This window comes from Engraulis encrasicolus, chromosome 7 (genome assembly GCF_034702125.1).
Source record: "Engraulis encrasicolus isolate BLACKSEA-1 chromosome 7, IST_EnEncr_1.0, whole genome shotgun sequence".
Lineage (NCBI taxonomy): Eukaryota > Metazoa > Chordata > Actinopteri > Clupeiformes > Engraulidae > Engraulis > Engraulis encrasicolus.
The window spans coordinates 40,120,654-40,141,636 of record NC_085863.1 but is presented as its reverse complement, the minus strand read 5'-3'; the positions used below and the strand labels follow the sequence as shown (position 1 = coordinate 40,141,636).

The following is a 20,983-nucleotide window of genomic DNA, read 5'->3' as shown; positions in this document are numbered from 1 at the left end:
GGAGGAACTAGAGGGACTTCCAGCCATAGAAGCAGGTCATCACACTTTGTTGCCCTAGGTCAGTCCTTCACAGGTAATGAGTCAACAAACAAATAAACAAACAAACAAAACCAGAGTCAATCTGTTGATCCCACAGTACAGTCCAGTCCAGTTCCAACTACCCACACAACGGCACACAAGACTGAAATGGGCAGGAATCCAATTGGCCCATCCCAGAATGTAGGTAACAAATACTGAAAGTCTCAGGAAACGCAGAGATAAGGTATATGAGGCTACTTGTCCATCCCTCCATGACAAAGGCTAGTTTGAGTGTATAATCCTTAAATGACTGCATTAGAAGGTGCGAAACAGGGCAGAGAAGGCCATAGTGATCACTAGGCAGAATTGCACTACTGCTGTTCATTGCGTTAGTGTTGTCCCACTTCCAACTGTGATGTAAGTGTTACAGTTACTGCATTTTGTTGCTGAAACAAGGGGCAGAAGAAAATGAAAATGCTGCTACCTTCAAACACCCGCCCCCCTCTCAATCTAACCCCCCACCTCTGGGAAGTGATCTCAAAAGACCCCAAATACTGGCTCAAAAGTGTAGGATTTCAACAACAAAAAACATTCACAAGATTTTGAATCAGTCTGTGCCCTCCAACTTGGCATTCTTGCTTCCAAACATAGTTACCAAATGCTAAGTTACGAAATTCCTCCCTCCTTCAGAAAAGCGTCCAGTTTCACACAGGAAAAAAGATGGGCATATTGTACTTGTGTGTGAGGGTTTGTCAACTGGGGTAGTGTAATTCACTGTTTATAACCAAAGTGTTAACCATTGAACATGATTGAGATGAACTGCCTTTCTGTATGTGAGTGCTGTAAATGGTCTGGGCCTTCAATATATTGTGTGATAACATAATTTGGTGAATAAAGCTTCATGTAAAACTTAAAATGTGATGTTGATGCATAATCATGACTTGGTCTCTGAAATACTTGACATATCCACCATCTCTTTCCTGTAAAAGTCACCTTGTGTGACCCTGGTCTGAACAATCTGAAGTGGATTACTTGGGCTCAGCGATGACCTTCAAATCACCTTATCGTCGCCTACTCTTCTCTTTCTCGGCTTTCTCTTAGGCCGCTTCATTACTGTCGGGCCATCCCCAGACGATGCCACACACTAAAATAATCATACAGCTATAACATACACGTTGTTTGATTAATAGTTTTTTTTTCTCTCGGACAGACTGGAATAGTACAGAAGTTGTGGTCCAAATACATCATATATATATTTGTTGTTGATATTTTTTGTCCAGGGCCTCTTTTTTCCTTCTTCTTTTTCTTCTTCATTTCAGAGGTGCTTGTCACACCCCGCAGTGCCAACCTGCCCCTTCTATGGCAGAGCAGCTCCTTTCACTTGCACCCTCCGCAGCTGTGGCAGCAACAGCAGCAGCAGCAGGGAGAGTGTATGTGTGTGTATGTGTGTGAGAGTATGTAATGGTGCCAGGGTGTGTGTGTGTTAGGACACCCCACCCAGAGTCAGCACGTCGAAGCAGATATCACACACGCGCACAGGCTTGTTCAGGTCAAACTTGATGATGGGGATCTCCTTCACAGAGCACTTGTGGCAGAGCAAACGTCCACAGTGGCGGCTAAGGGCAGACGCAATGGGGAAAAAAGAGGATTACATTACATCATATGGTATCACAGTATTATACAGCATCATTCATCTTACCATATCATATATTATTATGCGTCATACATCATATGTTCATTACATGATACAGTATATATCACACGTCATCATACATCAAGCACACAATTCATCAAACTATATTATGCAAGCATGTAGTATTTTTGTGGAATTTTTGATATTTACCAATGATGTTTCCTTGTGGTAACACCAAACTTGGCTGCACACTCGTAGCAGTTTGACCCGTCACACCATGGAGGCTCTTTGGATAGCATATCTGGTTTGGCAGAGCAAGGAACACAAATTGATGAAATCTCAATGGTTTTGTGGCAATCTTCTCAGAGATTCTACAGATGAAGGGTCTTACTGCTGGATGCACCATTGACAACTCAACATTGAATGTGTGGTTTTAATGTGTTAATGTGTTTTTTCACTTTTCTATCCTCACAAGATGAGGATAAGCTGAATGCATAAGGCAGTGGTAAAAAAGTAAATATATGTATTAGTCATGGAAAGGACCACTTTCACTATCCTATTTATGGAACTGCGTTACTACTAAGCTATGGTTTTACCATTTTTATGAAATGTTTGGGATGACCCTGATGAAGGCGTAAGCCGAAACGTTGGTCTTATTAAATGTAACTGCATGAAGATTCTGAGTGTGCGATGACCATTCTTTTCATAAAGTTCAATGAAATGTTTGGGAACCACTGGCATGAGGAATGCTGTGCTCTGCAGGATGCTCGGGGTGTTGGAGGCTGGCTTACCTAGCAGGCGGAAGAGCAGCTGTTTGGTGGCCACCTGGTAGTTGAAGATGTTGGTGCCCTGGTTGTTGTTGACGCCCAGGCGAGCGCCAGACCTCACAATGGCACGGCACAAGTTGGCGTTTCCTTTCATATAGGCTAGCAGGATGACTGAGAGGCAAAACGACAGGCAATAAGTCGGATCCAATATTATAACATTACAACACAGTACCATCAGTAAAGACTGTTCTCCAAAGAAATCTATGATGGATGAAATCATGGGCAATTCAACCTGTTATAAATTTGCCGTTAGCAGAAGATCAATGACCAAATCGTACTGCTTTACTAAAGGCCCTATATTATGTCATGCTAGTAGTTAATTTTTCAATGCCTATTTAAGCGTTCCACTGATGGAACGGCGTGCATTATGGGGCAACACAAAGGGGATGAAAACCTTTGCTTTTAACGTTTTGTCCCATTTTTTGTGTATAAATACCATATTTCACAATAGTATACTTTTTTTAATGGTTCATCATTTTCTTCTTCAATATGTCTACAAATTGTTTACAAAATAATGCTGAAGAGCTGCCACCTACCTGTGTTCCCTTCATTGTCAGGTTTGTCCAGGGGGTACTCTGGCATGCACTCCAAGAAGAGCTCAAATATGGCAGCAGCGTTCTCCTTCCCATATTGGCCCAGCACATGCATAGGGGACTGACCCCTGGGAACCAAAGAGGAGACATTTCATTTCATACCAAATGCTAGTTCAATGTTCAAAAAGCTGATACATAGTTTATAACCTTGTACGAGAAGTGTAGGGTGAGGTACTGTACACCTTGGGATTTCCCAGCATCTTTTTAACTATTGCATGCGTTTGTACTGACACTATAGTAGGTAAAACCTATGTAAAGTTAAAGAGTGGTTAGAGAGGTGTGTGTCTGTGTGCTTGTGTGTACCTGAGATTGTAGGCCTCAGCATCGATGTTGGATTCCGTGAGGAGCGCTCGCACATTGCTCAGGCGACCATGCATCACAGCCAAGTGGAGAGCTGAGGGCAACCAGAGAGAAGAACCAGACGGAATGAACAAACATCGCAATAAACACACACCAAACATGGCAAGTAACAGTCTCAAGAGTGCCCCATTCCCCCCACCGGTCAGACTCTCCACTCTCGCTGCTGTGTAGAATCTCATCACAATAACCAAAAATGTACTCCTAGGACACAGCATCCATAGTGACCTGTGCTGTATGACCTGTGCTACACAGACAGACAAACATGTAGCGGACAGAACCAGCTTTGGGCTATGCATGGGAGTGTGCCCTTTACGGGCTATGAGCACACACCTCAACACCACCACCAGTGTGGCTCTCCAGTATGGATGCTGTGCAACATGGACAGCCAGACAGGAGCAGATAAACACAGAAGGCTATATGGGGTGCTGCCAATACTCCACTGGTGCTGTGCTACAGAGACAGACCCTGCAGGCTACATGTGGAGGTGATGTGTAGTGTGCAGCCTTGACCACTCAGACAGAAAGGCAGGAACGCGGGCAGACAGACAGACAGAGTCAGCATGCAGAGATAGGTGCCGGTGTGTAGCTGGGGACACACACACACACACACACACACACACACACACACACACACACACACACACACACACACACACACACACACACACACACACAAACACGCACACGCGCACACGCGCACGCACGCGCGCACGCGCGCACGCACACACACGCACGCACACACACGCACACACACACACACACACACACAGGATCAGAGAGCCAGCAGGCTAACGAGTGGAGGTGATGGCGTGCTGCTTGGGCCACTGACCATTGTTTCCGTTCTCGTCGACGGCGGCGAAGTCGACCCCGTTCTCCAGCAGCACGGAGCAGATGGTGGCCAGGTCCTGCTGCGCAGCCAGATGCAGCGCCGTCTGACGGTGTTTGGTCAGCTCGTTCACCTTGGCCCCCGCCAGGAGCTACACACAGACACACACACATAGAAAAATACATATATTACATATTCCCACACAGGAACACACACACACACACACACGGTCAGATATCATGAGAGAGATCTGCAGCACAGTCTGACGGTGTCTGGTCTGCTCGTTCACCTTGGCCCCCGCCAGGAGCTACACACAAACACACACATACAGTATTAGATATTCCCACACAGGAACTCACACACAGTCAGATATAATGACACAGATCCGCAGCGCCGTCTGATGGTCATCGGTCAGGTCGTTCACCTTGGCCACTCAGTGACACACAGTAAATATACAAATGGCGCTCACACACACACACGCACACACGCACACACGCACACACGCACAGTGAGAGATGGGAATACCCCTATAGCACATCGTCGCATGACAGCATTTTTCCACAACAGCATTTTTACGTGTACGTTTTTGAGGCTGAGTAGGTGATATTTTACAGCCCCTGAGAGCCCCTCTATTTAACTGGATGTGCTGACATAGCTGACACATGCAGATGGCTGTGCAAATCTACTAATCAGCATTTAAGGACCATGAGGAGCACATACAAAAACACACATGTGATTACACAATGAAACACACAGAAGGTCAAAAACACTTTAGTACACAGAGCAGGAGTGCTGCTGTTGCCAACATTATTATCATTAGGAAGGCATAACGGAGAGCAAGTCCTGGCTGATTGAAACGACCAGGCATAAACATACATGTAAAAGTTTAACTGTTCATGTGAGGAGATCCTCTCCCTCACACGCAAATCGTCTTAAACTCAAGTTTTCATTCAATTCGGCAGTGCTGGAACTGAGCAGGGCTATTCAAAAACACACTTCCAATGTACTACAGCATAGAGGGAGATGATGATGGGGATTATAATGATAACATGCATGGGCACATATAGCGTTCAGATTGCACAGAGGGGGGTGGAGGATGATGATGATGATGAGGATGATAATGATGCACACAGAGTTCAGGTTGCACTGATGAAGATGAGACGGATAAAGATGAGAGGCACAGCGTTTAGCTTTCTTAGCAGGTTGCGTACAATTAAGGGAACAGTGTTTGTGTGGATAATGATGACAGCGATGTGTGGACACCCGTCGGGTTCTTTCCATTATCCAAACTCCTGTCCTCCCTTGTGCTTGTGGCCTCGTGATGACGCCGCAAGACGTCATTGACAACAGAAGGTAAGGTCATTTTCTCATTTGCAATCGGAATGTTGAATGGGGACAAGTCCCCCAAAAGGTGTGACAAGGCTGACAGCGGGGAAACTTCATTTTCTTCACAAAGGCGACGGGGCGTCAGTAAAGCGTGAGGCCACAAGCACAGATTGAGGACAGGAGTTAACATAAGAAGGTCGGATGACCATCGGTGCATCCCAATATGTGACCTTGCCTCCTCCACTTGTGCTTGTCTCCTCGTCCCGCCTCCTGGCCCCTCCTCCGTGGAGAAAACGATAAAGTTTCCCAGCTGTCAGCCTCGCCACAACAACTTTTGAGGGACAGTTTTTCGTTCACCATCCCAATTGCAAATGAGAAAAAGACTTTACAATTGAGCTTTTGCAAGATATTGAAATATAATGCTGTTGTCAGTGATGTCATCATGACGAGAAGCAAGTGGAGGAGGCAAGTGGAGGAGGCAAGGTTGCATATTAAGATGCACTCCATAACGCATTAAAATTTGCTGATGAAATGGACAGTGTGTGGGGTTTCTTTAGACTGGTGTGTGTTTACTCACCAGGTTGCGTACGATGATCTCGGAGCCGGCCTGCACGGCCAGGTGGAGCGGGGTGAGCTTGGCGGCGTCCTGCACGCGGGAGTTGACGTTGGCCTGCACACTGATGAGGAACAGCACGCTCTCAATATCAGAGTTCTGCACCGCCACGTGCAGGAAGTTACGCCCCTTGTTGTCCAACTGGCCAGGAGGAACAGAGAGTCAGAGGAATGAGCTCACATAACTTACTCAATTGAACACTGTACAATACCGCCCTACAAAGGCAAAGTGCAGTAACTATATATTTTGTCAAAATTGAGTTTAGACTAAAAACGGTCTTCCTTACACCTTTATCTTGTGACAAAGCCTTGTGGTCCAAATGTGTCCCATTTTAGAGATATTGCCATGTCAAATTTGCTGTACAATATCCAACCAAATACCAAGGTTTTGGAGGCATTTTTCTCCGTTTCAAAGTTGACGTAGTGGGTAGAGCAGAATTTAGTTTGTAAATCAATAGCATTTGTTCACAAACACACACACACCTGTTCAGCAGCCCCTGCCTCTCGTTTGAGGATGGCCTCGGCGGCCTTGTTGTTCTTGTGCGTCATGGCGCAGGCGAAGGGAGTCATGCCCTGCCGGTCACGCACGTTGAGCCGGATCTCGGGGTGCGAGATGAGCAGCTGGATGATGACGGCATGCTGGTTGCTGATGGCCACGTGGATGGGGGCCCGACCCTCTGCATCCTGATCCAGGACCACACGTGACGAGAAGCAGCAGAAAAGTAGGAGTTGGGAGGGAGACAGAGTGGTAGTTAGTACTGTGTTCTCTGTTCCTCCATGTACTAGGTTACATGAATTCCTAATTTGTTGTGTCCATTGGACACGGTCTTGTGCATCGTGTTTCCTGTTGTCTATGCTAATCACAAGGCAATTTCATACTTCTGCCAGATCCACCAGAATCAAATTCCTTATGCCATACTTATAGCACCATTTAAGTATCTGGAAATGCAACAGCATATGGCATTTCATTTATCTTGGTACACAATTATATAAAGCCCTAGTGAACTTGATGTAGTATATTGAAACAGATAAGCAGGACTCTGGATCTGACCTGTGCGTTGACGTTGGCTCCAAACTCCAGAAGGCACTGAACCACCTCCTCCAGGCCCCATGACCCCGCCAGGTGCAGCGGGCTCTGGCCGTCCCGAGCCTCCTCGTCCCCCTCCCCACTGGGGCCTGGCTGCCGGGGGCTGTTCACGTCACAACCACTGGATGGACACATGGGAGACGCAAATGTATGGATTGGACCATTTATTACTCTTTGATGTGGTGCCACAGGAAATCCCACTCACTTCAATGGAGAAGTGCAACTACATCAAATAACTGATTTGAAATGTGAAATGTAATCATCTCAGCGACACCATTGCTGACTACTGACCTGCGAATGAGAAAGCAGGCGGTGACCTCGTTGTTCTCATCTATAGCACGGTGGAGGAGAGTCTGTTGGCACCCTCCGGGCCCAGGGCTCCAGGCGGTCGCATCACAGCCATGCCGGACCTATCACAATCAAGCACTTACAGCATCAACCAATGGCAAGCTACCAGAGTCTGTCATCAGAGCATGGATTAAAAATCCTATAGAATCCTCTTGTGTAGAATCAACACAATAAGACCCAGTTAAGTTAGTCACCAATGTGCACAACTGAAAAATGATGAAGATGCAATGTGCTCCGATTGATCATAGCACTATCCTACTGAATACAGATGCAGTATGAAACAACCGTTGATGCTGGACCTTGAATTGCACCTTATCAGTCCATCACACCAGTGGGATGGCTTGTAACACACCAACTGTTCAATAAGGGGTGCTGGTCATTAAGGAGTGCTGCTTAACTTTTCTTCTCCTTAGCAGGTGCACTTGGAACTTGGCACTTGGAAATATGGTGAAACTTAACTCCAGTTGTTGGTGTTGTTTAAGTTTTGGCAAGGATTCCAAAGGCACATTGCTTGATTAAGTTAAAAAAAAGCCTTTAAGATGGCTGTGGGATGGCTTATTAGCACCAACCAACAGTCCACTAGATGCTCACCAGTGTTGAGGCGATGTCCTCCAGATTGCTCTCCAGGGCCAGCCACAGCGGAGGGTTGCCCTTGTCATCCGCCACGGACATGTCGGCCCCGCGCGTACACAGCGCGTCCACCACCAGGGGGAGTTGGTTGCTGATGGCCAACTGCAGAGCCGTCTGCCCATCCTTGGTCCTGCACAAGAAAAAGCCCCGTCAAACATCATTGTCACTCAAGGAACACACAATTAGGATCAATCACACAAAGAGATATGCATCACTGCAGAGCCGTCTGCCCACCCTCGGTCCTGGATAAGGGACAAGTTCATCACACATCACTGACACAATTATCATCCATCACCCAAAGGGCTATTCATCATGTGCAGAGCCATCAAACGTCTGCAGAGCCCATCACATATCACTGTCACTCAGTAGCGTAATTATAATCAATCATCGAAACAAACCCATCAATAATGTCGTTTCAACTACACACTCGAAACGGTGTCCATCCTTGGTCTTGGACAAGACAGCCCGTGACACATCACTGTCACTCAGTGGCACAATTATAATCAATCACAAAAATAAGCAATTCATGTTTACCGGTATGTTGTTTCAACTACACACTGTATAGAGCAGAGCCAGGACCCTTAGGGCGTATTCACACCAATCGAGTTTGGTTTGGAACAAATGAAGCAAATTTCGTTTCGTCCCTTAGTGCGGACCTCTTGGGCTGGTGTGAATACAATACAAACCACCAAACTCTGGTCTGGACCAAACAAGCAGACCGAGACAGAGGTCGAACTCAGTCCAGACCAAAGGATTACTGGTGCGGATCTTTTGGAGGTGTGAATGCAGACCATCCCTATACAACATCCGAGTATGAATATGGCCAATATCCTGACACAAAGCAAATCCTTTTACGTTGTGCGTGAAGAGAAAGAAATGTCACAACATGATGTGCGCTCATTACCGCTATCCTTTTGTTGTTGCTTATAAAACATAATTTCACAATAGTATAGTAATTGCACAACTGTGAATTTTTTTAATTTCCAGACCATTAGCTGAACGACCTCAGGGTTCGTGGCTTTGTTGACAGATTTTGGTCCACGTACTTAAATGTACAGTGTGAAAGCGAACCACAACTTTTTTTAAGCATTTGATTTGGACTAAAGCAAGTGAACTATCAAACTTTCCTGGTCTGAATACACCCCTAGTTGACTTTTCTTAGTACAACATGATCCAGTACATTTAGATGGATTGGCATGTTTTATCTTAGATACCTGGCCCTCCAGAGGGAATTGGGTCAGGAATTGCAAAGAACTTGTCTGTCTAACACAAACACGCGCGCACGCACGCACGCACGCACGCACGCACGCACGCACAGCCTTGGCAGGGAGCCAGGTTGCTATTGATTGCTCAAGTTCTATGTGACATGGCTACCTGACGTTGATGTCGGCCTGGTGCTCGAGCAGGAAGAGGGCGCTCTTGCTGTCCTGCCTCTGGATGGCCATGTGCAGCAGGGTCTGGCCGTCTGACATGGGGTCGTTGATGGCCGCCCCCGACCCCAGCAGCTGGGCCGCAATAGTGTGCATGCCTGATGAGGATAATGATGCACATGGTGTTAAAAGCAGAGTTGCATAAAGTAGAAGTAGTAGTATGATATTACAAAGCTGAAGCCATGTAATATCATACCACTAGTGTTGTAATTACATTAGAGTACTACTACTTCATATAACTCTGGTTAAAAGGATAATATCATGACATATACTGTACATGACATACAGTGCCCTCCATAATTATTGGCACCCCTGGTTGAGATGTGTTAAAAGCCTTAAAATAAATTCAGTGTTTATTGCAGAAAAATACTGTCACACTGAAAATTGTAGGAAAATGTAGCCTTCAACTCAAATGAATTGTAAGAAAATAAAAAAAATCCCTGACTAAAAAATAATTATTTTTCATTAAATCACCTGTTCCACAATTATTGGCACCCTTAACAATTCCCAGGAAATAAATATAATTGAAGCATTTCTGTCATTTCTACAGTAGTTTACAAAGTTTACCAGAGTATGTAGGAACATTTAATTAGTAATTCATCACTTCCTGTTTCCCTGGGGTATAAATATGACGTGACACCGAGGCCATTTCTCTTATCCACTCTTAAACATGGGAAAGACAAAGGAACACAGCATACAAGTGAGGCAGATGTGCGTCGACCTTCACAGGTCAGGCAGAGGCTACAAGAAGATTGCCACTCAACTGCAGCTGCCCATATCCACTGTGAGAGGAATAATTAAGAAGTTCAAAATGACTGGAACAGTGGTAAACAAGCCTGGACGAGGACCCAAGTTTATTTTGCCACCACGCACAGTGAGGAGGATGGTAAGAGAAATCAAAAGATCTCCAAAGCTCACTGTTACAGAATTACACCAAATGGTAGCATCCTGGGGTCACAAAGTCTCCAAATCAACCATCAGGCGCTGTCTACACGCCAACAAGCTGTTTGGGAGGCATGCACGGAGAAAACCTTTCCTCACTCACAATCATAAACGCAAGCGTCTGGAGTTCGCCAAGCGGTATTGGGGCTTCAACTGGGACCGTGTGCTTTGGTCAGATGAGACCAAGATTGAGCTTTTTGGCAACAAACACTCTAAGTGGGTCTGGCGTACCACGAAAGATGCGCATGCTGAAAAGCACCTCATACCCACTGTGAAGTATGGGGGTGGGTCAGTGATGCTGTGGGGCTGTTTCGCTTCCAAAGGCCCTGGGAACCTTGTTAGGGTGCATGGCATCATGAATGCTTTGAAATACCAGGACATTTTAAATCAAAATCTGTTGCCCTCTGCCCGAAAGCTGAAGCTGGGTCGTCACTGGGTCTTTCAGCAAGACAATGACCCTAAACATATGGCCAAATCTACACAGAAATGGTTCACCAGACACAAAATCAAGCTCCTCCCATGGCCATCTCAGTCCCCTGACCTCAACCCCATTGAGAACCTGTGGGGTGAGCTGAAGAGGAGAGTACAGAGGAGAGGACCCAGGTCTCTGGATGATTTAGAGAGATTCTGCAAAGAGGAATGGCTGAAGATCCCTCTTTCTGTCTTTTCCCATCTTGTGAAACATTATAGGAGAAGATTAGGTGCTGTTTTGTTGGCAAAAGGGGGTTGTACAAAATATTAACACCAGGGGTGCTAATAATTGTGACACACATTATTTGATGTCAAATAATTATTTCTTTATGTGGGATTTTTTCCCCACTGAATAAATGCACTTGTATTGAAGGTTGGATTTTTCTCTTTTTTTCCATTAAGGTCCCATATTAATATAAAATAATTGGAAGCTAAAAAACACATCTCAACCAGGGGTGCCAATAATTATGGAGGGCACTGTATTACATGCATATCCTAATGACAGGCCAGTTGCAGGACAATTGAAGTTAAATCAGGTAAAAGACACAAAGAACTGCAGCAGCGTTTGAATTCCAGTGTTATTAAGTGGAAAGACACGATGCAAACAGAACATAAACATGCATGACATATGGCCCTCATAGTCGTACATCCATGGATGCGCTTGGGGCACTTTCACAAAAATAGGTCGATCATTGGGTCTGCATCCACTAAAACTGTTACTATGCAGAATATAGCCAGTAGCTAGGTCCGCTTTGCTATTAGCAAATGAAAAAAAAAAATGGTCCAATTGACATTTTTCAATCAATACTTGTTAATGGGTAGTAATGCATTTTGAATGGTCCATTGTCTGAAAATCAAATCAAAGTTTACCAAAGTTGACCTCTTCTTGAACGTCTCAGTATGCTACATTTACCAGGCACTGGAGTTTGTTACTGTTGGTCTGAAAGCCCTGGTCTTTAAACCCTTTCTGTTACAGTTTTCACTTATTTGCTATTTCAAAGATAATTCACTTAACATGCTAACTTAACTTATTTTCTTGATGCCTAAATAACTGTGAATAATACATTATGTGTACTTTCTAATCTGCTTTTGGCGTTGATGTCTGATACATCAAAGTTTACCTGTCCAAAGGGCGAGACCCAACACGGTCTGATCCATGGAGTCCTTGAGGCTGAAGTCTGGAATGATCTGCAGGTTGTTTGTGGCATGGAGTGCGTTAGCTGCAAGTCAGAACACATGTTCATGAATAGATTCAAAAGCCAGAGCCAAGAGCCATTGATGGCCTGACAGGCTCGAAACAAAACAATGAATGACTGCATTAATCCTGTGAAGATGTTCCAACATCAAGATCAAAATGTTTAACATTTGTTTTAGACAATAACCTCTCTATAGCTAATTTTAGACTTTCAACTGAAAGTCCACAGCTTTTTTTCTGGGGGTTAGTGCCCATACACTATTTCGCTGTTGACTTTTGGCATACGTCTTGTGATCAGGTTCTTGCTTTGGGCTCTGACAACAAGACAAGTGCAATTTGGCAACTGCTGTTGGAAAGTTTCCAGCTGCGCAAATGGCCAACTATCACAGAGGCAGTTTAGTCATCACTTGCCAGACAGTACAGTAATAAAGAGAGCTGGGGTGACGTAGCTCAGTGGGCTAATGCACTCTACCATTACGCCAGGGACCCGGATCCCATTCCGGCCCGAGGTCATTTCCTGATCTTTCCCCATCTCTCTCCCTCCCTCCTTTTCGTGTCTTTCTTGCTGTCCGATATAATCTGATCTAATCTTAAAAGAAAAGAAAAAAATGACAGACGATGGGCTGGTACCTTTTTGTTCTAGGATGACGGAGACCACGTCGGGGTGGTTGTGTGCGATGGCCATGTGTAGGGGGCTCTGGAGGTACACGCCCTGGGCGCGCTCTCCTCCCCCTCCTCCAGCCTCGGGCACGGCGCTCTCCGTCTGCAGGTTGGGGTTGGCCCCCTGCTGAAGCAACTCGGCCGTCAGTTCCGCCAGACCACAGCGGCACGCCGTGTGGAGCGGCGTCTCTCCCTACAGGACAGGACAGAAAGACAGAGATCCATACATTACACGAACAGTCATAGCAGCACACACCATGTGCAGTGGTGTCTCTCCCTAAGGACAGAGTACATAAAGCTGTCTTAAAGATGAACTATACAGTATAGCTTGGAAACCGATGCCAGGAGCGGTCAAGGTCAGGTGATCAGACCCTGAGGATGAGGAGAGGGTTTGTGTGGAGCTTAATCTTATGGTAATCTAATAATGGTCTTGCCATTATGTGATATTGTGACATATTCTCAACATATTCTGTCCCTGCCATTACCCATACAGTGACCAATGTAAACCAACTGCATACATACCCACCTGAAATGCTAACTCCTATGTTAATATTTCCAGTGCCTTAGTGCCTTTCATAGGTAAAATGTGAATGGCAAGGTACAACCATAACAGAGCTGGAGTAAAAAGCTGCAATTATTGACCAGACTTCAACAACTTGACATTTCAATAGCACTGATACCATAGCCACATGAAAGGATGGCATGCCCGAGTTAAAACAAATGGTTCTAAACTTCACAACCAAAAGTGGCGTTGACTTCATCATCAAAGGGAGTGAGCATCAGATTTTGCCTGCGTGTGTCCTACTTAATCCTGATGAGTAGACACTGTGATGACTGACAGCAATTGCTACATCAAGTCCTCTGGGCCTCTCCCAAAAAAGGTTTGCCCACATACTGTGAATATTTGCACACAGACAGTATCTATTTACAGGGTCAGTGACATCAGAGCACATGAGAGACTGGACTTCAAGACAGTCTTCAAATTCTAATAAGCCTTTTATTTGTTTCTCTGTCAATTCTCAGAGACACTCACCATAAAACAAACACAAAAAAATGCCACCACAAGTGATGGTGAAGTGGCATTGTTATTTTGTGAGGATAATAGGGATGCAAACGATTAATCGATTAATCGACTTTAATCGATCAATGCATTAATCGATTAAAAAACATTAATCGCAATTAATCGACAATTCAACTGACAAGAGACCCAGGTGAAATGGGCATGTGAAGAGTGTGTGTGAAGACGGGTGTGAATAGTATTAAAATTTAAATCACCTTTTGCATTAAAGAATTAATTTAAATGTGGTATTTTATCTCCATTTTGAACTAAAATGTTTACATTTAGTGTTTTTTTTGGGGGGAAACTTTGAGATTTCAGGGGGAAAACGCCGCTTATCAATTAATCGTAAGTCGATCGATAAGGCTATCAACTAATGATTAATGAATTAATCGATAATTTGCATCCCTAGAAGGTAATATTCCCGAAACAAACAACAAGAAATGCCACCACAACTGCTGTCGAGAGGCATTGTAAGAATTTAATCTGGCTTACTCATTTACTGGTGTAATTAACCTCACCATAACAGCCAACCGAAAAAAAACATCCCCATGATTGCTGCTTAATGAGACATTGGAAGTATTAGCTGGAGCTTACCCATTTACTGGTGTGGTTGACCTTTGCTCCGTGGGTGGCCAGGAAGAGAGCAGCAGCCTCGTTGGAGGCCAGCGCTGCCCTCTGCATCAGACAGTTACCTGGGGAGCAGAGACAGGAGAAAACCGTTACAGGCTACGCAGACAGCCACCATGGATTTAACCTTGAGCTCCATGCTAAAAATAGATCCTGGTGTGTGTGTGTGTGTGTGTGTGTGTGTGTGTGTGTGTGTGTGTGTGTGTGTGTGTGTGTGTGTGTGTGGTCATCAGGGTCCAGGTGCTATTTATCATAACTGCAGACGACACCAGGACGTGAGGACAGCTTTCGAGGACGTGGTGGTGCTGAAATGGGGTGGAATTGTAGTGGTTGATCCTGGCCGGTGTCAATCCTATCTTTAAAAAAGAAAACACCTTGCCATGTATTTCCTCTACATTTGCATTTCCATCTACCTGCCTGTTGATGTGAAGGCTAAAATTACTCTTGAATCACTGGACAAGTTTTGGGGACATGGTGGTAGAGTGAGTCAAGTCAAGTAGGTTTTATTGTCAATTTCTTTACATGCACTGGTCATACAAAGAATTTGAAATTACATTTCTTGCTTTCCCATACAGACATAGACTAATTAAGGTAAGGACATAGACAGTATAGACATAGACAGTACTTATACATGGACTTAAGACAGTATGGACATAGACAGTGCTCATACAGACATTTAAAGTGCAAGACTGGACAACAGAAGACTTGTAGAGGACATACATTAAGAGGTATTTGTTGTGTTTTTGTGCTTTTCCTAAAAAAAGTCCTTTATAGCGTTCTGACATGGTAATAGTAGCATTTTGAAGAAAATAAATATAAAAAGGTCTGTCAAGTACACCAGCAGCAGTGTGTGTGTGTGTGTGTGTGTGTGTGTGTGTGTGTGTGTGTGTGTGTGTGTGTGTGTGTGTGTGTGTGTGTGTGTGTGTGTGTATGTGTTTAGTGCAGGTAGAAGGTGCGGTGTGCGTCTTGTGTGTGTGTTCGTGTGTCTGTGTGTGTGTTTTGTGTGTGTGTGTGTGTGTGTGTGTGTGTGTGTGTCAGTGTGTGTATGTTGGGTTTAGTGCAGAAAGTGCAGTGTGCTTGTGTGTGTGTGTGTGTGTCTGTGTGTGTGTGTGTGTGTGTGTGTGTGTGTGTTCGTGTGTCTGTGTGTGTGTGTGTGTGTGTGTGTGTGTGCATGTTTTGAGTTAGTGCAGGTTGAAAGTTCAGTCACAAGTATAGTAGTGCAGGTGGAATGTTCAGTCGCAGATATGGTGGTGGGGGATGGGGAGGGGGGGTTGTCAGTGGCCTTGCTGGCTAGAGGCTGACAGTGGGGGGGGGGGGGTTGTCAGTGGCCTTGCTGGCTAGAGGCTGACAGTGGAGGGAGAGTGGGTTGAGTGTTCAGCATCTTGATCGCTTGGTGCATTGTGCTGCTCGCCAGCCGGGTGGTACGGGAACGGAGGCGCCTGTACCTCTTTCCAGAGGGCAGGAGGCTGAACAGTTTGTGTGCAGGGTGGCTTGTGTCTTTGATGATCATCAGTGCTTTCCGGGTGAGGCGTGTGGTGTAAATGTCCTGCAGGGAGGGGAGTGGTACTCCAATGATCTTCTTCGCTGTGTTCACAACACGCTGGAGTGTCTTCCTGTTTTTCTCCGTGCAGCTTCCTCCCCACACTGTGATGCAGTTGGACACGACGCTCTCTATGGTTCCTCTGTAGAATGTTGTCATGATGGAGGGTGTAGCACTTGCCTTCTTTAGTTTGCGCAGGAAGTAGAGACGCTGATGGGCCTTCTTCGCCAGTGATGTAGTGTTGGTGGTCCAAGAGAGGTCGTCGCTGATGTGCACTCCAAGGAACTTGGTGCTGCTCACTCTCTCCACAGCATCGCCGTCGATGGTCAGTGGTGGCAGTTGTTTTTGGACCCTTTGGAAGTTGACAACAATCTCCTTGGTCTTGTTGACATTCAGCAGGAGGTTGTTGTCTTTGCACCATCTGGCCAGCAGGTCTACTTCTTCTCTGTAGTGAGTCTCATCGCCCTTGGTGATGAGGCCCACCAGTGTTGTATCATCCGCAAACTTCACTAGATGGTTAGTGCTGTGGGTCGTTGTGCAGTCGTGTGTCAGCAGCGTGAACAGCAGGGGGCTGAGAACACAGCCTTGCGGAGCCCCCGTGCTCAGGGTCAGGGTGCTCGAGGTGTTGTTCCCTACCCGTACTGCTTGTGGTCTTTGCATCAGGAAGTCCAGCAGCCAGTTGCAGAGGGAGGTGCTGAAACCTAGTTTGTCCAGTTTTCTGATGAGTTGTTGTGGTATTATGGTATTGAATGCTGAACTGAAGTCAATGAACAGCATTCTCACATATGAGTCTTTATTGTCCAAGTGGGTGAGGGCTGGATGGAGGGCAGAGCAAATTGCATCCTCCGTGGATCGCTTGGCTCGGTATGCGAACTGGTAGGGGTCTAGGGTGGGGGGTAGGGTGGCTTTGATGTGTGACAGGACTAGCCGTTCGAAGCACTTCATGATTATGGGCGTCAGTGCTACAGGACGGTAGTCATTGAAGCATGATGGTGATGATTTCTTCGGCACAGGTATGATGGTAGCAGCTTTGAAAAGTGATGGGATGACTGCTTGCTCCAGAGAGATGTTAAAGATGTCTGTGAAGACATCCTTCAGCTCTTCTGCACAATCCTTCAACACTCGGCCTGGTATGTTGTCTGGGCCAGCTGCTTTGCGTGGGTTGATGGTGGCCAGTGTCCTCTTAACACTGGCAGAGGACAGGTAAAGGGGTTGATCATGGGGGGGAGGGGGAGTTTTCTGTGGGTGAGTGTCATTTTGTGCTTCAAAGCGGGCAAAGAAACTATTCAGATCGTTTAGCAGAGAGGTGTTGTTGTCACAGCTTCGTGGTGCAGGCTTATAGTCCGTGATGGCCTGTATGCCCTGCCACAGGCTCTGTGCATCTCTGCTGTCTTTGAAGTGTGTTGTTATTTTGTCTGAGTATTCCTTTTTTGCTTTCCTGATGCCCTGGGACAGGTTAGCCCTTGCTGTCTTTAGGCCAGCTACGTCTCCTGCTCTGAAGGCTTTGTCTCTGGCCCTCAGCAGTCGGTGAACGTCTCCTGTGAACCATGGCTTCTGGTTGGCCCTGGTAGTGATGTGTTTTATTTCTGTAACATCATCGATGCATTTTGTGATGTAGGTGAGGGAGGGTGGGTGTTGTGGATGCAGTGGTATAATTCCCATTTTTCATTAAACAAGTCCGACAGGCGGACAACAGATGCGTCCGTCTATGCCCGTTCTGAACCTTTTTTGCCCAAACGCCCCCTTGGCCTCCTCATAACCTGTCAAGGCAATTTATCAATAAGCCTACCATGTACTGTATAAGCCTGGATTTGAAAAAGTACCATAGGATTTCAACAGTGTTGGGCAATTTACTGAAAAACTGTAATGCATTGCTGATTACATGTTACTGTCTTTTCAAAATAATCCCTTACACTACATTTAGCAATGTGGGGACCTAAGGCGAATTTAGCTTAGGGGGGCCATCGGTCCATCCCATATCACATTTTTTTTTAACATAAAATCTCTATTTTTGTTAGGCTATTTTTTTTTTTTTAAATCACTTTTTTTTTTTTTTTTTTTTTTTTTTTTTTTATTACAAACATAAAAAACAGGCAAACATTACAACCCTTTCTGGACAGATTTCAATGAATAGGCTATTTGCAATTTTGCATAGGCCTACATTAAATAAACTAAAATGTGAAATTCTCTTTTCACTTTAATATGAGAGCAGTGATGTCCCCCCCTCACTGAAGTGTTATTTCATGTGTGAGCATGATGCTGTCACCTATTTGAAGTGACGTTGATGTTGGATTTCATGGAATACTTTTAAATGCCGCTTTGGGAAGAAAACAGAGTAGGCGACAGGTGAACTGTATTTCTGTCAAAACAGTGGTTTGCAGGCGTTTGCGTTTTCACGTGGATATTGTCTTCGTGGACCGTAACAGACAAACCGTAAGTTCCATAAACTAATCAATGAGACATTGGCTACGTGTACATGATGTTTTTAAGTCCGATTTAATAAATGCGATTTAAATAGATCGGATTAAGAGTTATTTTGCGATGTGTATACATGGCACTTTCACTTAAATGCGATTAAACGTCTGGGGAAAATAAAGCATTGCGATTGGACTGAGGACGCACGTGCTGAGCGAGCCAAATAAGTCACGGGGGCGTGGTTCAATGCCACCGAGATGCAGGTCATCTTCCCCACGAAAATCGTTGCCTCAGGCGGACTGAAATCACAACATTTCCCCCTTTCTCCCTGGATCATTTACAATGCTACATACTACCCTGTTAGCATAGAAAAACGAGTGGTCAAATGGTAATGTGGAGTAACTTTGTTGTGCTTCATTACTTCGTGGGGCACTTTTACATCAATATATGGAAGCCACAACATTTATAGTCGCTTAGGGACTTTAAATTAAGCAAAACTTTCATGTGAAAATCAACAGGAAGTGCCGCCATGTTTTTCTCACAGGCAAAGAGCACGGTTGGTTTGCACGCATGAGCTCCAGGCCAAAACTGAGCGACTGCCACCTTGTGGACACAAGAGGGAATCACAGGAGGGAATCACAATTCAGAAACGCATCACGGGAGGGAAACACATCACGGGAGGGCGGACGGACGGACGGAGGGACGGACGGACGGACGGACGGACGGACACCAAAGCCTCTTATAGAGATGCGTGGGACGCATCTAAAAAATGATGACACTATATTCTGCTCGTGGTTCTCACTCAAATGACTAAAACAGCTAACTGATCTTCCTGTTTGTTTGTTTTGATTGACTATTGATAAGTAGCGCTTATTAAATCTGTTAAGTCAGCGCAATTAAATAAAAAAGTTTACATTGAAAATGACAAAACGCTACATTCAAATTAATTTCTATTTATATTCATCCCCATTTATTATACTGAGATTCTGCTGAGTGTTTACCTGTGGTGGAGTCTGGTGCGTCTGGATTGCTGCCTCTCTGGATGAGCTGGGCGGCGAAGCTGTTCTCGTCAAACGTGGTGCCGTTGACCACGGGTGCGTTGTCGTCGAAGGGGTTGACGTTGGGGTCGGAGGCCAAGGTGATGTACTGCAGAGCCAGCCAGAGGGCCGTGCTGCCCTCGTGGTCCATCAGCTCCAGGTCTAACCTGAGAGGAGGGAGCAGAACGTGGACATGAAGATTTTATAAGGATACAACACTCTGTGGGGGGGCTCTGAGGCACAGTGCGCTAAGCCCCCCACATATGGGCTTGCATGCCCATTGGGACCCAGATCTGTGTCCCGTCTGGGTCATGTCCCAACCCTGCCCCATGTCCCTCTCTCCCACTAGTTTCCTGTCTCCATCTTTACTGTACTATCCGAATAAGGGCTAAAAAAACAAGATAGAGCAATCTGACATTATGGTTTATATTGATGTATGTATGGATATGAACGGACAAGATATTATCCAAGCAATAACACGTGTTAGCATAAAACACTTTCTTTCTAAGATGATCCACATATCAATCTTTGTCATCTGCAGACTAGGGTGCTTTTCAGTAGAACTTAAGGATGTGAGAAAGAGACAACTGGAACACACTGAAGAACCTTGCCAGTAAGAGTGGCATTCAGACACAAAATATGTGCAAGTAAGAGTGGCATTCACAAAATATGGCCATCTAATGTAAAGACAAACCTGAGATGATCAGAGGCTAGATCAGTGTTGTTTGGTATCCTACAGTAAGGGGGGTTAGGTTAGGTGATGATATTTCTATCACTAAAAATGAGTTAATGACGTTTTGGTAGTAGCACACGTCAGGGTGGTGGAACAACAGCTGATTTAATTGGGGCTTCTTTTGTGGATTATCTAACAAGCATATTCATTGCAGTACATAATTTACCAATTTACGAATTCATTTATGGCCATTAGCTGTTGTTGTACCACCTGACGCCCGAGTTCAAAGAAACGTCACTGACCCAAATACTAATAACAATACTACTTCATTATTTTCACTCTCAACGTCAGTTTACAACAGGTAAAACAAAACAAAATGAAAAATTACAAAGCGCGGAGGTGAGGTGGGACTTACTGTTTGCACTGTAGGAGCTGTTTGAACACGGGCTCGTTTCCTGACACTATGGCTTCATGCAGCGGGGTTCTGAGGAGAGAAAAGAGAGTTCCACAAATGAGGCCACACAAAAAAAAATCAAGGGCGCCGCTTCTGCTTTCATGTGAAACTTTCTTACACAACACAGCAAACCACCAGGGCTTAAACAAAACTTTCTAATGGTATGCAGCAGCATCCATCTACACTTGCACTGATATTATTAATCAAACGCTCCCAATGT

At 45.2% G+C, this 20,983-nt stretch overlaps 1 protein-coding gene across 1 annotated transcript in view; it reads right to left on the bottom strand.

Annotated features, from left to right (window-relative positions):
• Nucleotides 1-267: 267 nt before the first annotated feature.
• The window catches only part of ankfy1 (ankyrin repeat and FYVE domain containing 1), a 21,444-nt gene continuing 728 nt past the window's right edge, over nt 268-20,983 (bottom strand). Inside the window, exons 2-18 of the mRNA XM_063202233.1 lie at nt 20,725-20,793; nt 19,601-19,803; nt 14,612-14,709; nt 12,928-13,150; nt 12,224-12,322; nt 9,634-9,787; nt 8,221-8,389; nt 7,573-7,691; nt 7,246-7,402; nt 6,678-6,878; nt 6,160-6,336; nt 4,260-4,407; nt 3,375-3,465; nt 3,015-3,139; nt 2,443-2,589; nt 1,862-1,952; nt 268-1,634 (exon numbers count right to left, since the gene is read on the bottom strand). Of these exons, the coding sequence (XP_063058303.1) occupies nt 1,502-1,634; nt 1,862-1,952; nt 2,443-2,589; nt 3,015-3,139; nt 3,375-3,465; nt 4,260-4,407; nt 6,160-6,336; nt 6,678-6,878; nt 7,246-7,402; nt 7,573-7,691; nt 8,221-8,389; nt 9,634-9,787; nt 12,224-12,322; nt 12,928-13,150; nt 14,612-14,709; nt 19,601-19,803; nt 20,725-20,793 (2,404 nt within the window). The 3' untranslated portion in view covers nt 268-1,501. The remainder of the gene's footprint in view (nt 1,635-1,861; nt 1,953-2,442; nt 2,590-3,014; nt 3,140-3,374; nt 3,466-4,259; nt 4,408-6,159; nt 6,337-6,677; nt 6,879-7,245; nt 7,403-7,572; nt 7,692-8,220; nt 8,390-9,633; nt 9,788-12,223; nt 12,323-12,927; nt 13,151-14,611; nt 14,710-19,600; nt 19,804-20,724; nt 20,794-20,983) is intronic.